At 49.0% G+C, this 16,696-nt stretch overlaps 1 protein-coding gene across 1 annotated transcript in view; it reads right to left on the bottom strand.

The window, feature by feature from the left end:
- The window catches only part of TMOD1 (tropomodulin 1), an 86,776-nt gene that overhangs the window by 21,165 nt on the left and 48,915 nt on the right, over window positions 1-16,696 (bottom strand). Inside the window, exons 5-7 of the mRNA XM_058694836.1 lie at window positions 8,543-8,632; window positions 7,460-7,590; window positions 5,669-5,776 (exon numbers count right to left, since the gene is read on the bottom strand). Coding sequence (XP_058550819.1) covers window positions 5,669-5,776; window positions 7,460-7,590; window positions 8,543-8,632 — 329 coding nt within the window. The remainder of the gene's footprint in view (window positions 1-5,668; window positions 5,777-7,459; window positions 7,591-8,542; window positions 8,633-16,696) is intronic.

The raw sequence follows: 16,696 nt of genomic DNA on the forward strand, positions 1-16,696 counted from the left end.
AACTCATGCTGTTCGAGCCAGCGACCAGGCAAGATGATCTGTACAGCCTCCTTCACGAAGTACAAATCTGTGGCCCTCCTCCCCTCCAATGCACCATGGCTCCCGAACCCTAACTGGAGAATTCCACACTCTCTATTACCTACATCCAGCCTCTATTACCTGATTCTTCTCCCTTGCTCGGCTTCAAGGATCACTGATCCCTTACAGAGGGGCTGCTCTCAGCTCCCCATGCATGCCTGGTGCTCTCCCACGATTTGCTTTTGCCACCTGGGATGCCCCTTCCTTTCTGCTTCACTCGTCCAAACCCTGCCCGTCCTTCAAGGCCATTCTCAATTCCTCTTTCTCCAGGAGCCTTTATACTGATGGCCGCAGTTAGCTGTGGCCTGCGCTCTTGAACTTTGTAGCATTTACTCATAACCTCCCTCATGAAACTTGTATTCTTCTGTTCAGAGTTGTTTTTAGTTCTTGACTCACAGAGGGGTCACATGCCTGCCATGATTCATTAAACTGCTTGTTGAAGTTCTGTGCACTTTTCCATGTACGTGTGATATTTTACAATAAGGATGAAAAGTACAGATAGTCTCATTCAGGAATAACCACTGTTTACAATTCTGTTATATTTCCTTCCCATCTTTGTCCTGTGCACATATTTGTATGACCATTCAGCAAACATTTTCAGGTAGGAAGACAAAAGTTTCCTATTCATAGACCATAAAGAAGAAAGCATTTTGACAATGAAAGCCACATGGTGTCATGGAAAGAGTGTGGGCTTTGGAGTCAGAGAGACCTGAATTCGAATCCTGCTTCCCAAAGGGCTAAGTGGGTGGCCCTGAGAAAGTCGCTTGTCTTAGCCTGTCCGAGCTGCCATTAGACTATATACTCTTGGGGGGATGAAAATGTACTTTATTTATCCCATGGTGCCCACATTCTCAGCACACAGTAGCTTCTTAGTCACTGTTCACTGAGTGACTGACTGGTGGAGTCCCAACCTCCCTATATACCCTCTACTTGTTGCTTATATTTCCCTGTTGGGATTCCATGGAGTCATTGTCCTCTTCATCTGAGCAGCAGAGAGCAGAGAAGGAAGCCTGGGAAACCACCCCACTGGGCAAGTGACCAGAGCAAATGGGAGGGGAGAGCTCAGGTGGCCCCCAGCACGTTTCAGAGGAATTCAGCCAGAGGGTGTAGATGACAATCAGAGCCTCTGAAGGAAATGAGGTAATTAGCAGTTGGTGGAAACGATGTGTCATGGAGGAAAGGAGACACCAGCAGCTGATAGCCCAGGGTGTATGACCAGTGGGCCCCGGTTGTCTGAAATGACTCTCTGAGCCAGGAATGCCCTTCCCACCATCCATGCTTGCTGAAACCCTATACAAGCTCAGCTCCCAGAAAGCCTTCCTTGTTCATATCGTCCTTCCCTCCTCCCCCCGCTTCCATGTGCCTCCCGGATGACCTGTCAGCTTTCCTTATGACCCCGAGGAGGTTGGACCCTCCCAAGGAGAGGGTCTCAGGCTGTGTTCTCTCCACAGCATCCCTCCCACTCTCCAGAAAAGGCCTGTCCAGGCCTAATAATCAAAATATTTAACAACTGGTAGGCAAGTGCACCAGGCCAGTCCAAGTGGACATGCCAGTGGCTAAGCAGGTCCTGGAGGCCCTGTCATGCCAGGTGTCAACTCTTCTGTATCACGGCAGACGAATGAAGGTGCAGGGAAAAGAGCTGGGGCAGGGAGTGGGGGCACTTACAGAGCTTTTCACTCATGTGTGGAATTTAAGAAACAAAGAAAAAAAGAGACAAACAAAAAATAGACTCTTAAATATAGAGAACCTCCAGAGAGGAGGTGGGTGGGGGAGATGCATGAAATAGATGAAGAATTAAGAGTACATTTATCCCTTCTTTTTTTCTTTTTAAAGTTTGTTTATTTATTTTGAGAGAGAGAGAGGGAGAGAGAGAATCCCAAGCAGGCTCTGTGCTGTCAGTGCAGAGCCGGCTGTGGGACTTGATCTCACAAACTGTGAGATCATGACCTGAGCCAAAATCAAGATTTGGAGGTTTAACTGACTGAGCCACCAGGCACCCCAAGAGTACACTTATCTTAATGAGCACTGAGAAATGTACAGAATTGTTGAATCATTATATCAAACACCTGAAACGATTATAACATTAATTATATTTCAATTAAAAATTAATTGATTTAAAAAAATAATTGATTGCTACTAAATAGACATCAAAGCAAGGAAAGTTATTAGGGTTAAAGAAGGGCATTACAGAACGATAAAGGGGTCAATTCTCCAAGAAGACATAACAATCCTTACTGTATATGTGCTAACAACAGAGTGTCAAGCTACAGGAGGCAAAAGCTGATAGAACTGCAAGGAGAAAACAGATGAATCACTGGTAGAGTTGGAGATTTCAATAGCCTTCTGTCAGAAATGGAAAGATCCAGAAGGCCAAAAATCAGTCAGGGCATAATCGAACTCAACAACACCATCAATCGACTGGATAGAAGTGACATCTATAGACTACTTCATCCCACAAGAGCAGAATGCACTTTCTTCTCAAGTTTGCATGGAACATTCACCAAGACAGACACATTCTGGGCCATGAAACATACCTTAACAAATTTAAAGGAACAGAAATCATACAATGTCTACTCTCAGAGCTCAAGGGAATTGAACTAGAAATCAGCAACAGAAAGATAACTTTGAAAGTCCCCAAATACGTGGCAATTAAACAACACATTTTTAAATAACACATGGGGCAAAATTTAAGAAACACTAAAAAGTTTTTGAGCTAAATTAAAGTGAAAACATAACTTATCAAAATTTGTGGAATGTAGTGAAAGCATGTGCCTGTTAAAAAAAATCTAAATTCGGGGCGCCTGGGTGGCGTAGTCGGTTAAGCGTCCGACTTCAGCCAGGTCACGATCTCGCGGTCCGTGAGTTCGAGCCCCGCGTCAGGCTCTGGGCTGACGGCTCGGAGCCTGGAGCCTGTTTCCGATTCTGTGTCTCCCTCTCTCTCTGCCCCTCCCCCGTTCATGCTCTGTCTCTCTCTGTCCCAAAAATAAATAAAAAACGTTGAAAAAAAAAAAATTTAAAAAAAAAAAAAAAATCTAAATTCAATAATCTAAATTTCCATTTTAGAAAATTAAAAAAAAGAAGGGCAAATTAAATACTAAGTAAGCAGAAAAAAATAAGTAAGAATTAGAGCAGAAATCAATGATACTGAAAACAGAAAATTAATAGAGAAAAATCAATGAAGTAAAATGCTAATTCTGAAAAAGATCAATTAAACTGATAAACCTCGAGCCAGCCTAAGAAAAAAAGAGAGAGAGAGAAAGAACACAAATTACTAATATCAGAAATCAAAGAGGCCCATTCCTACAGATCTCGTGGAAATTAAAAGGATAATAAAGGGATACTATGAACACCTCTTATGTTCACAAATTTGATAACCTGGATAAAATGGACCAATTCCCTGAAAGAAACAATTTGCCAAAGCTCACATAAGAAGAAATAGACAATTTGAATAGGCCATTACCTATTAAAGAAATAGAATCAATAATGAATAAGTAACCTTTCAAAACAGAAAGCACCAGGCCCACATGGGTTCATTGGTGAATTTAAGGAAGAAATGATACCAATTTTCCACAATCTCTTTCAGAGAATGGAAGCGGGGGGAATACTTCTAACTCATACTCTGGGGCCAACATTATCCTAATACCAAACCCAGACAAAGACGTTACAAGAAAACGATATCTCTCACGAACATAGATCCAAACATCCTCAAAAATATAGCAAATTGAATCCAACAATGTATAAAAAGATTATACACCATGGCAAGTGGGATTTGTCTCAGGTATGCAACAGGCTGGTTCAACATTTGAAAATCAATTAATGTAGCTCATCACATCAACCAGCTAATAAAGAAAAATCACATGGTCATACCAACAGATGCAGATAAAGCATTTGACAAAACCCAGTACCCATTCATAATAAAAATTCTAAGTAAATTAGAAATAGATAGGAACTTCCTCAACTTGGTAAAAAAATATCTATACAAAATCTACAGTTAATATCATGCTTAATGGTGAGAAACTGGTAATGTTATTACTAAGATTAGGTACAAGGCAAGGATGAACCCTCTCACCACTCCTTTTCAAATCAGAATAGACATTCTAGCTAATGTAGTAAGGCAGGAAAAGGAAATAAATGTATATATATTGGGAAGGAAGAAATAAAATTGTCTTTGTTTGCCACAGATATGATTGTCTATGTAGAAAATCCGAAAGAACTGACAAAAAACCCCTCCTGGAACTAATAAGTGATTACAGCAAGGCTGCAGTATGCAAGGTTGCTATTCAAAAATCAACCACTTTCCTATATTCCAGGAAGGAACAAGTGGAATAGGAAATTAAAAACACAATTCCATTGATATTAGTACCCTCAAAAGCGAAACACTTAGGTATAAAGCTAACAAAATATGTAGGAGATCTATATGAGGAAAACTATGAAACTCTGATGTATGAAGTCAAAGAACTAAATAAATAGATATTCCATGTTCATGAATAAGAAGGCTCAATATTGTCAAGAAATCAGTTTTTTCTCACTTGATCTACAAATTCAATGCAACCTTAATCAAAATTCTCACAAGTTATTTTGTGGATATTAACAAACTGACTGCTACTAAATGATTAATTACCACCCAGGGTAAGCTAATTCTTGCACTTTTAACCTGCTATGAGTGTTGTAATAATCACACTGCCCTGTCATCCTTTCATTGTCTGCATGGCCAAATGGACCATTATGTTCCTGGAAGTGGGAGTATGACTGTCTCAGTCACAGTTGTATTTTCAGAACCTAATTCAGTGCTGGACACAGACAGACTCTCAATAAATAGGTTTGAATATTTAAACAAAAAGGAATCGATGGCTACTTTATAATAAGTACAACTTAATTTGATCATTAGGTAAAAAACAAATAGAATTGATCATCAGGACCCACAGATTAAGAAAATGATTTTGGGGGTGCCTGGGTGGTTCAGAAGGTTGAGCGTCTGACTTCGGCTCAGGTCATGATCTCGCTGTTCGTGGGTTCGAGCCCCGCGTCAGGGTCTGTGCTGACAGCTGGGAGCCTGAAGCCTGCTTCGGATTCGGTGTCTCCCTCTCTCTGCCCATCCCCACTCGCACTCTGTCTCTCTCTCTCTCTCAAAAATGAATAAACATTTAAAGTGATTTTAGATATAGAGAAACTGAAGCCCAGAGAAGGGCAGGCCCCTGTCCAAATGTGATGTGCTGAGTGGAGACAGACCTGCTGTAGAGTCAACATTACTGGCATTTAAATCTCAGCTCCACCTCTCACTTGCTGCTAACTTTGGACAAAGCAAAATGCCTGGACTCCCTGCACCGCAGGTTCTTCATCTGCAAAGTGGGGACACCTGCACCCCCGGGATCAGGGGTGGTTGTAGATATCAACTAGGATGATGTACAGATGTTGTCGGGTTAACGGCCGTTGTGTCCACATCCTCTCCCGTCTCTTAGCCCAGTGCCTTTCCTCACACTACGCTGGGTCCTTCCTCAGTGGGGTTGGGCCAGCCCTGAGGCCACAAGCATCAACCTTCTGTTTCTGTGGCCCACCCACTCTCAATGCAGCAGAACAGAAAGGTACATACATACGCCACAGGGTCATTGCTCCGTGTCCCCACAATGCTGAACTTCTTCACATAGGAGTTCTCTTTCAGGGCTTCTGCATAAGCCTTGAGAGTGGGTATAGGGATATTCTGCAGAGAGAAAGGCAGACAGTAACGAGCAGCCCCCACCGGGGTCAGGTCGGGCAGACAGATGGGGCAGTAACCCTCTCACACACGCAGCCTGATTGTTAGCAAGTCTCTGACCAAACAGCTGAATGGCCAAAGGGTTCTGGCTTTGCCCCAAATGGTTGAGATCTGGGGAGAACTTTCTGGTCAACAGATTGAGAAAATCCTCCCTGAAGTTTTCACAACCATCTGTGCAGGCAGAGACCAGAGAAGGGAAAATCAAGGCAGAGGATGCAGAGGAGCGTTGTGCCAAGAGTTCAGGTCTAGGGTGTGGGAGTGGACAGGGCCTCAGCCTCTGTCAGGGTGACTGGCAATGTTTCTGACTCACTCTGTGACTCTGAGGGAAGTCTCTTCCCCACTCTGGGCCTGTTTCTGGAAAACAAAGTGGCGGGGTGGTGGCGGGGGTTGGGCATTGCCCTAGATGATCTGTAAGAGACATCTGTCCCGGAGGGTCTCAGTCCCAACACACACCAGAGGCTCCCAAGGAACTTTAATAAGATGCTGTTGCTTGGGTCTGAAGCAGACCAATAAGATCAGAATCTCAGTGGGGGTGGGAGTTGGTACATATTTTTTAATCTCCTCAGGTGAAAACCACTCAGCTAGTCCAACTTTCTCACATGCAGAGGGGAAAATGAGGGTGGGGAGGGACGAGCCTGAGCCGCCAGGGTGAAGGCACAGAGCCACGGCCACTACACTGCTCCAAGCCAGTGTTCCCTGCCAGGGTATATGGTTCTGAATTGTACCAGTGTCTCCCACTGGGCACATGGCAGACAATGGCGGCCCCGGAGAGAAAACCTGGCTGTGCTTTCACGGATCTCTCGTTTCAGAGTGTCATGTTAGCTCCCCGTGGGAGCAGAGCCTAGGGAGGCCAGGTGGAGGAGAACACTGTGGGTGCAGGTTTCCAATCAGATTGTGCCTTTGGAGCTGGCAGCCACTTAAAAGAAAGTGGAGAAGAAAGGAAAGAGGAGCCGGGGAGTGGGGGGGGCCCACTCCTTGCCTTACCCCACACCGTCCCAGAACTAATTCCGCTGGCCCCCGGGCTGAGCAGGTGGGCAGGCAGCTGGGCCTGCTTCTGAAATGCCTCCTGCAGCCTGTCCAGGATAGGAGTGCTTGTCCATCTGACCCTCCTCTGCCCTTGGTGGTCACACAGGAAACATCGGACACATATGGGCCGACATCTCCCTGCCTGGGCTACAGAATGAGGCTGACTGTGTGTATGATATAGCAGTGACGGTTCAGGGGTAGGCCCCTCCCAGGGCTGTGTTACCCCACGAGCCTGCTGGGCACGGGCCTTTTCCAGCCTTGAGATCCCCTGCAGTCGGATGTGTCTGAATTAATATTTTAGCTCGGAGAAGCTCTCAGTGTTTTGCATAACATGGCAGGTTTCCAGAATCGAAGCTGTGTTGACCCGTGGTGAACACCTGGGCCTGATGTCGGTCCTCAGAAGAAACCAGGACTATATGACGCGCTTGTTTACACTGCCCGGGCCTTTTAAGGGTTTTGTCCCTTTCTTGATCCAGAAGCACCCAGAACCCAAACAGGACCCTGTTGTCCTCACACAGCCAAGCACGGGCCACATGCATTGCAGTGACACGGACATAGCTCCTCCCACCCACCCCAGGAGAAGTGAAATAAAAAGGACTCTACCCGGATGTTGTTGAGGTTGACCTCCTCAAGCTTGGGGTCGTTGTTCTTTATCCGCTCCAGAGTCTCCTCTACATCTGTTGAATTTGGCTCTTCATCGGGCACAGGCTTGTATTGTGTAGGTTTGATCACACCTAGAGTGACGGACACAAGAGACAGGTGGCTCACAGAAGCACGGGGACCCTTTCCCTCCACACTAGGGCACTTCAGAAGGAAGCAGCGGCCAAGTTCAGAGACAAGAGAAGGCTGTGCGTTCCCAGGGGTTGCCAGGAGGGGCGGTGCACTGGGGAGAAGCCATGCAGGGGCCGGGTGGTCTTGGCCCTACTTGGGCTCTGCCTCTGCCATCCTGCAAGAACTGGGTGAATTACTCAAATCCTCAGAGCCTCCGTGTCCTCCACCGTGAGTGTGGACAGTCACTACCTCAGTGGGCTCTTGTGAGGATAGAATGAAGCCTGAGTGTGAAAGAAATACGTGAGCTTTCCAGAGGGAGGGTCGTTATTCTCTTGACACCCTCATTTGTTTTGGGAGCCCAAATGCCAGCTTGGAACGGTGCAGTGGGGCAAGTAAGACAATGCAATATTGGCACAGGAAAGGCCAAGGGGACTCAGGGGACAAAAGAGGCACCCGGAGACAGACCGGTGTGGGTATGTAGACATTCACCATCATGACGGAGTCCCAAGCTGGTGATGAAGGGATGAGCTTGGCAAAGAACAGTGTGGGTACAGCCGGACAGCCGTTAAAAAGTGACAGTTTGAGCGCATCTTCACGCCACACACGTACACGAAGCGCAGGGGGCGTAAGAAGTTGGAAACGAGAAGCAAACCTCTAAAACTCCCAGGAGAAAATACAGGAGGATGTTTTTTATAATACTGGGATGGAGGAGTCCTACATAAATGAGACATAAATCCCAGCAAGGGAAAAGGTGGACAGATTGGGCTTACATCAAAACTTAAAACTTCTGCAATGAGCCAGAGAGCAGGAGGGGGCCGTGGAAGCAAGAAGCATGGGGGCACCTTCGTGTCCAAGGTGTCCTTGCTGGGAGCAGGGCAGGGGTGCCAAAGCCGGCGGTCAGGGCCGTGTACTCACTGTTGAGTCCCTCCTTGTTCACGATGGAGCTGCTGCCGAGGGCCTGGTAGTACTGCTGGTTGCTCATGAGCGTGTGCATGCCCAGGATGGCTGCGGGGACAGGGGGAGGCCCGTGACTCGCCTCTCTCGGACAGAAGGGCCTCCTGAGCACAGACACTCCACACCCCAGCAAGACGTGCTCACGGAAGTGGCAAGGAACACGCGCATGACTTTACGTTTTATTGGATTTTTGTTCTCATCTCTGTTTACGTGACTCTCACATCTCTACACTCGGCTGAGACTCCTCTAACCCAGGCCTCGGGTTCCTCGGTGTCCCCTGATGGCCCACTGGCACAGCCAGTCCAACCTGGCCGAGACAGAACTCATCTTTCCCGGAAGCAGACCCTTCCTTTGGATCACCTTCCATCTTGTCATCCCGCCTGTCCCCTCAGGGTAGAACCTCAGTGACATGGCACGCCACCCCCCCCCCCAAGTCCCTTCCCTCTTAAGAACTGTCTCTCATCTGTCCCACCTCTCACTCCATCACCTCTGTTCTGATTGAGGCCCCACCATTTTGTGGCTATATTATCACAACTGTGTAATCACTGCTGTCCTGGCCCCAGTCTCTTCCTACCCTCCCCCCACCAGCATTCAGCACAGAGCAGCCAGAAAGATCTTTCTGGAAATGCAGATCTGAAAACATCACTCCTGTGCTCAGTCAGGCTTTCATCCATTTGTTTGTTCAACATTTATCAAGTAGCTGCTTCCCGGGCCGGCTGTGGGTGGGGTGGTGGTAGAGGGAGTAGGGGAGTGGGGGAGATGGGGGAAGAGCGGGGCGGGGGGACACAGCAGGGAACACAGAGTCTGCCAGGGGAGAGAGATGCTGGGCAGGTACCCACACGATTGAAAACATAAGCACAGACTATACGTGTTGTAAAGGAAAAGTTCAGGGTGTTCTGGGGAGAAAAGAGCAGAGGGATTTGGAATAGGAGGGATGCGTAGTGTTGGCCAAGTTAAGAGAAGGGAGGCAGAATATTCTGGGCAGGCAGAGGGGATGGTGGGAAAGCCCTCAAGCTCACGGACTGGAAGGCTAGGGAGGGAAGGGGAAGCAGAAGATGGACAGAGCTGAGTCGGACACGTGTTGAACCACAGCACACCCCCACTCATTAAGCACTTGCTCTGGGTCAGAGAATACATCGTACCCCAGTGACTCTCACTTTCGTTGCACATTGGAATCACTGGGGAATCTTTGGAAACTCCTGATGCCCCGGCTTACCCCAGACCAATTAAACCACAGTCCCTAGGCGTGAGGCCAGGCATCTGCCTTTTTCAAGGCTCCCTAGGTGGTTTCAGTGGGCAGCCCAAGCTTGAAAACTGCCTGAAACCATCCCCCTGAATCCTCACAACAACCCTATGGAGGAGATTTAATTCAAACAGGCAAAGGTCGGATCCTGTGGCATCTTCTAGGATGAGGTAAGGAGTTTGGAGGTCTTTCCCTAGGTGTGGCCTGGAAGCCACTTGGGGGGAGGTCTTGGCAGGCACTGAGACAGCCCGACTCGGGTTCTGGAGTGTTACTCTGGCTGCGTGTGGAGGATGGACTACAGAGGGAGGGAAGGACACGGGGACCATGAGGCTTTGCAGCCACCGGGTGGGAGGATGGTGGCCTGTGACACCAGAGCCTGGCTTCACTGGCTCTCCCTGGGCTGGCAACTTCAATGGCCTTGTCCCTCGCCCACACTCTTTCTGCTTTGGTGACACAAATGGTCACAGCTCAGAAGATTCTCCTGCTTCTGCCAATGCCGTCCCCTCTACTGGCAATTCTCTCTCCATGTGCCATGTGCGCAGCTGAAATGTCCCCAGTAGAGTTGCTAGATTTAGCAAATAAAAATACAGGACACCCAGTTGAATTGGAATCTCAGATAAGCAATAAATAATATTTTAGTACAAGTATGTCCCATTCAGTATTTGGAATCTACTTCTATTTAAAACTGATTTCATTGTGTATCTGAAATTCAAATCCAGCAAAGCATCCTGTATTTGACCTCCCAACTCTACCTTCTCCTCCTTTAAGACTTGGAATAACACTTCTTCCCTCAGGAAGGCTTCCTGGATTCCTCGCTTGCCCTCTCTAGTTCTCCCGCAGCACCCAGTGTCCTTATCACAGTGTAGTCTACACAGCTTTAGAGATGGCCGGGTGTGTGCACGCTTCCTCTACTAGACTTTGGGTTTCTAGAAGTCAGGGAAGAATATTATCTCCCTTCTGCTCCTCCAGAATACAGTATTTGATAAATATTTGATGTTTTTTTTTTAAATTCCCCCAGCTACTTCATTAGACATACCTTCTTTCTAGTGAGAGAGACAGCATGAGAGCCCTTGGTGAAGGGTCAGGAGACCCAAGTTCCGGTCCTGACTACGCCCCTGATTCTGTGTGACTTTGGGCAAGGTCCCAAGCCCTCTCTGGGCTTCAGCCTCCTCTGTACAATGAGGGGTGAGGTAGGACCACTGGTTCTCTATCCTGGCTGCACTTACAAATCGCCTGGGAGCTTCAAGACAATATTGGTGCTCCTCCTGGACCAGCTGATCTGAATCTCTGTAGATATATTTTTAATCTCCTTGCATAATTTGATGCTCAGTGGGGGCTGAGAACCACAGGATGAGAGGATCTCAAAGCCCTTCTGTTTCTCACATTCTAAGAGTCTTCTCTGCTAAAATTAGATTCTCCTGCTCGTCACTGAGGAGAACGGGTAGGAAGAGAGGCATCTGCATTTTTTAGAGCTTTCTGGGCTTTAATTTAGGCTGCTTCTACGAGAGCAGTGGGGGCCAAGGCCTGAGTCAGCGGCAGGGGGTCGGATCACCTGAAGCCACCTTCTGGAGCTGCTTTTCCAACTCCCATGGGATGTGGGGGAAGCTCATGATGGTTCTGGGCTGCTGCTGGGACCCCGGTTTGGGAAAACAGTTTGGAAAGTTTGCTAAGAATCACAGGACAGATGTAACCTCACATGGCTGGCTGGTCTTGCTGAGAGGTATAGAGTGGTGGGAAACGGAAAATGAACTTTGCACTCCATGCCAGCTTCCTGTAATGGTCCAGAAAGGGGGCAGGAAGGTTACAAGGAAGTGCCAGGGGACAGAGGCAAGAGACCCGGGCTCCAGGCTGGGCCTTTGGCACTCATTTGCTGGGTAATCTTGTCCAGGACACTTCTACTTTTTGGGCCTCAGTTTTCTCACCTGTAAAGGGGACTATGTTTGAATGCTAATCTCTTACCTTCACATAGGACTTAACAGCCACACAACATCTCATCTTTCTATCCTATTTGATTTTTACAGCAAGCACCCAGGGTGGGTGGCCCCACGCTTTTCCAGCAGGCTCAAGAGGGAAACAGTTTGTCAAAGCCTATTTGGTAAGGACCCTCCCGGCTTCTGACTGAGTAGTCCCACCCACTCCTCCACCAACTAGGTCATCAGCAGTTCCAAAGTTCTAAAATTTCCCCTCCATGTCAGAATTCTAAGGACAGATAACATGTATTCTAGGAGGTGATATATATGTCAATAGCAGTCCTCAGAAGAAATAAAACCATTTTGCAGTTCAGAGGAAATTAGGTTTCCAAGAAGGAAGGAAGGGAAGGAGGGAAGGAAGGAAGGAAGAAGGGAGGGAGGAAAGAAGGAGGGAGGGAGGGAGGGAGGAAGGGATGGGGGAGGGACAGAGGAAGGAGCAGGGAGGGGTGAAGCAAAACCTCCATTGCTGAGCAGAAGGCTTGGTGGCTCTGATCCCTTCGGCCTGCCCTAGGCACCAAATGGTGATTTTCCCCCTGCTTGATTTTGCACACTCATGTCACAAGAAGTGAATGATGGAGGAAAATAGCACATCAACATTGCCTGCTGCTTCATTCTTTGTAGATATTGGCAAGGCTGAATTTAGCACTGGGGAACTTGATTTTTTTTTTTTTTAAAAGACCAGATCTTCCTCAAAACTCAAAAAGGACTATTTTTGAACTCTGAAAAAGAACATCGAGTTCTCTTTCCTCTTCTGCCTTGGCAGGGCTCACTCAGTTGTAATTCCATTTAGGATGAGAGAGATCGCAGCACACATCCTGGGCCTCTCCAGCTGCCAACCGCTTGTCTGGCTCTGGGCTGACAGCAGGAAGGTGTTTTCCTGCATCTTAGAAACAGATGGAAGAAGCCTGGCCCAGGACTTGGGTGTGGTTAAACTGCTCCTGGATAAGCCACACCCTGACCCTCACAGAATGTGAGGAAACCTGGTGCCTAAGGACACGAGAGTACCCCAGAAGGCGGGGTGGAGGGGGGTGGGGGAGGTGGGGGGCCGGCGAAGACTATCTCTGAGCTGGGGGTGCCAACTGCCCGTGGAGGGGGGGTGGCTTGGGACTGGCCCTTCTGAAGGGTGGGTCTCTTACCCCAATTCCTTTTTGGGTCCTGCCCCACCTGAAGGATCCCTAAAGGTGAGCCAGGATCACATCCCTGACTGGGGAGGGGAGGCACTGATAATGCCAAGTGCTTGCAGCTGACTCCCAGTGGCCTCTGAGCTACAACCCAACGCCACACGCCAAGAACTTAGCACTGTCAGCTGCTCAGCACCCTGTGGTAACACCTCTCTTGTTGAAATTTACGTTTCTGGTCTGTGCTCATCACATCCTGGGCCCCCCAAGGGCAGAGCCTCATTCTGATTCATCCTAGCAAACGGCAGCTTGATCATGCACGTCGACTCAGTGTGTGAATGAACGAATGCATGAATGGTTCACAGGCAAGAAAACAAACGGACACGTGCGAGTTCACAGGCTCTGCCTTACTCGCGCCACACCTGGGTCAGCATGGCACGTGTGCTGGGTGTCCTGTGACATCATCCAGACGCTGCCGAGCATCCAGCCTGCTGCATGTGCACCGGGCAAGCCGCTCAGACGGGCCTGCTGCTTCCCCAGCTCAGAGGGGTGGTAGCTTCTCTCTCTCCTGCTGTGTCCCAGCCTGGGACACACCTAACCAAGCCGCCTCCTTGCACTCTGTCCTTTTTCTGAACGACACTCACTCTCACCTGTCACTTCTTTGGGGCCTAAGTATTTGTTTAACATCAGCTCCGTGAGGGCAAGAACCAGCTGTTTGCTTACGCTTCTCACCAGGGTTCGTCCAGAGCCTGGCACACCGTGGGAAAACCCTGGATAAATGACTGCTGGGTACGTGAATGAGTGAGTAAAAACTAAGTTAATGGAAAGCTCTGCCTGGGGGTGGAATCTCCAAGACTAGAGATGCCCCGCAGACCCCATGCCCTCATCTCCTTACTTGTCTTTCTCTGCTGAGTCATCTGCACCCATGGCTCCAGCAACCCCATCTTTGAGAAAGGAGCTGAACCCCCAGCATCAGTCCGAAGTGGGTTTGCCGCACTGGACACTCAACAAGGTCCTGCCTCCACCTTCCGTGGCGTTTTTGACTAGACCCCTGGCAAAGCGGTCTCCCCGAAACCCCTCAGCTTTCTGGTGCCTCAGGCCTGAATGCCTGTTGTCCTCTGGACATCTTGATTTCTTGGCCTCTGATCCAGCACTTGAAACAGCAGTACCACAGACACAGCTCCCGGCTCCACCTTAGCCCTTGGACCTACCTGGAGCCTCCCTCCTATATCCCCTGTCCTCTGAACACCACCACCTCTCTGCCTAAACCCCTGCTTTCATCTGGCTTCTCCCAATACTTCCCTCAGCCCCATTGACCCTGAGGGGTCCATGCCTTCAAGTGTCATATAGAGGCTTTTCTAATGTGCCCCCCCCCACAAGCCGGCTTCATGGGACTTGGCCGTGTAGCCCCTCTTGCCCCTCCTCTGTGTCCACCTCCCCTACAGAGGAGGGTTTCATCCAGGTCGTGCTGGATGGTGCTGCTAACAGGATGAAGCTGCCTGATTTCAAGCCCCACGGGCAAGGCATTTCATGTCACTGTGTCTCCTTTCTCCATCCACCAAACAGGGACAACAGTAAAACTTACTTCTTAGGATTGTTGTGGTCAATAAACGCAGCGAGGTATTAGACGCAATCCCCACAGCACCTGGGGTATAGGGGTGGGGTGGGGGGGGGTCAACAAATATTCAGTCCTTCCTTCCCCAGAGACACTGCCGCCTTTCATAGGGCTGATGTACAGGGACAGGCGCCCAAGGTTAGCCAGTTGACACTGGTGTTGACTTACAGCTCCCCATCTCCTCTCCGGACAACGGAAGGGTATGGTATCATGAGCAGATAATAATAATTAGCCACGCCAACAAAAATAAAAGAGAAATCGTTTCAAGAAATCAACACAGAAACTTAGAGCAATATTGCAGTTCTATTTTGGCACAGGAACTGGCGGTTCTGACAGCGGAGTCATTTGATAATCCCTCTGAGCTGCCTAATGAGGCCAGTGACATCACGGAGGGTGATCGGAGGGGAAAGACTGGGATAAAAACAGCTCCAGGGTGAGTCAGTGGGGGAGATGCCGGACCTCCCTGCTGCACAGGTTAACTGGAAGTCAGGGGGACCCCCGATCGGGGAAATAGATGGAATAGATGGAAAAACTTGGAAATAGATGAGCATAATGAGGAATCGAATCCGATTTTGGGGGCTTTTGACAAAACAAATCTTGAACTGGAAAGCAAACCAGTTAAGTTCCCCAAGTTAAGTGTTCCGTTTCCATCTGGGTGAAATACTCACTGCCTCAGTACTCGATTGCGTACTTTCTCTCTCAGCCCTGACGCCCTTCAAGCCACTGTCCTGTGTCCTTTCCTCAATGTTCTGCCTCCTGAGGAAATGGTTGTTTGGACTCAGAATCTACACGTTGACTCTCCCCATCATTCATTCCTTGGGTCACTGCAACCCGGCTTTGGCCACCAGACCCACCGGGGTCACCCCTCATGCATACAGAGACTTCTCACTGCCCATCCCCTCATGGTTCTGCTACAGATGAGAGGCACGCCTTTGCTGTTCCCCAGCACAAATGCCACCAGGACTCCTGCACAACACCCATGAGGAGCCGGAGGGTGTGAGGAGGCAGAAGACAGCTGCAGCCTGCGGAGTCCCCTAACACTGCGGCCTCACTTGACCTCTGGCCTTACACAGCCCTGGGTCTCCCAGCCAGCCCGAACCCTCATTCTGTCTCCCTAGTTCTTGCATTAGGTTCTGCCTGTCTTGACTTGGCCTTTGATTCCCAGGTCATTTGTGGCTCGCCAACCCCCATTGTGACTAGCTTTGCCCCATTTCCACGCATCTGTCAAAGGCTTCTAAGGTAGCCAGGGCTACTTGCCTCCAGAGCCCCAGGCCCCCACTCAGTCATGCTTTCTGCCTGGAGCTGGGCAATGCTAATGAGGTCCACATCCGCATGCTAATGACACCACAAAGATTGCAACGGGACCTCCTCGTGGCATTACGGAAGGCTTTCAAGTCTACCTGTCCCCACCTAGGTGACCTCAAACTCCAAAGGTCCCAAATAGAGCATAGTATGAGCTGGGGTCACCTGCAAGCCAAGGTGAGAGGGCTCAGAAGAAACCAAATCTGCCAACACCTTGGACTGCTAACCTTCAGAACTGTGAGAAAATAAATTGTTGTTTAAGCCACCCAACCTGTGGTATTTTGCATCACAGCCCGAGCAGACTAATACACCCACCTTTATTAATGGCACCAGCATCCACTTTAGTCCCTGAAGCCAGAAATCTGGAACCTTCCTTGACTCCTCCCCCAACCTCACTGTCACAGCCAGATTGTCACAGTTGACTCTCCATCTTTCTTTCCCATTTCCACTTGCCTCGAGTCTCTTCTCACCCCATCTACCCTTCTGTCATTATCTGGGAGGCAGTTAGCAGCTCCCAAGTCTCCCCTGTTACCCCCCAGGCCAGGGAGCACAACTGCGGTGGGCCCGCAGGGTGTTTGCCGAGCCCGATCCCCTGTGGGGCTGGGACTCAGGGCACACAGGGCAGGGACTAGACTGTAATAAGGAGACAAGCGTGGTGAAGGGTTCTGAATATCAAATCACCTTCTGGAGCTTTAGGGGTTGTTTGTGAAGATCATATGGAAACACACGTGGAGATGGACGGTGCTGTACAAATATGTGATGCGGGGGCGGGCTTCCCAAAGTCTGGTCCTCTGAGCCATGCAAAGTTGTAAAGTTAAATGAGTTTGCTCCAGGCCTTTGTGAGCCTCCCAAACTTGAGAGGTCTGC

Source organism: Neofelis nebulosa, chromosome 12 (assembly GCF_028018385.1).
Source record: "Neofelis nebulosa isolate mNeoNeb1 chromosome 12, mNeoNeb1.pri, whole genome shotgun sequence".
NCBI classification, from domain to species: Eukaryota; Metazoa; Chordata; class Mammalia; order Carnivora; family Felidae; genus Neofelis; species Neofelis nebulosa.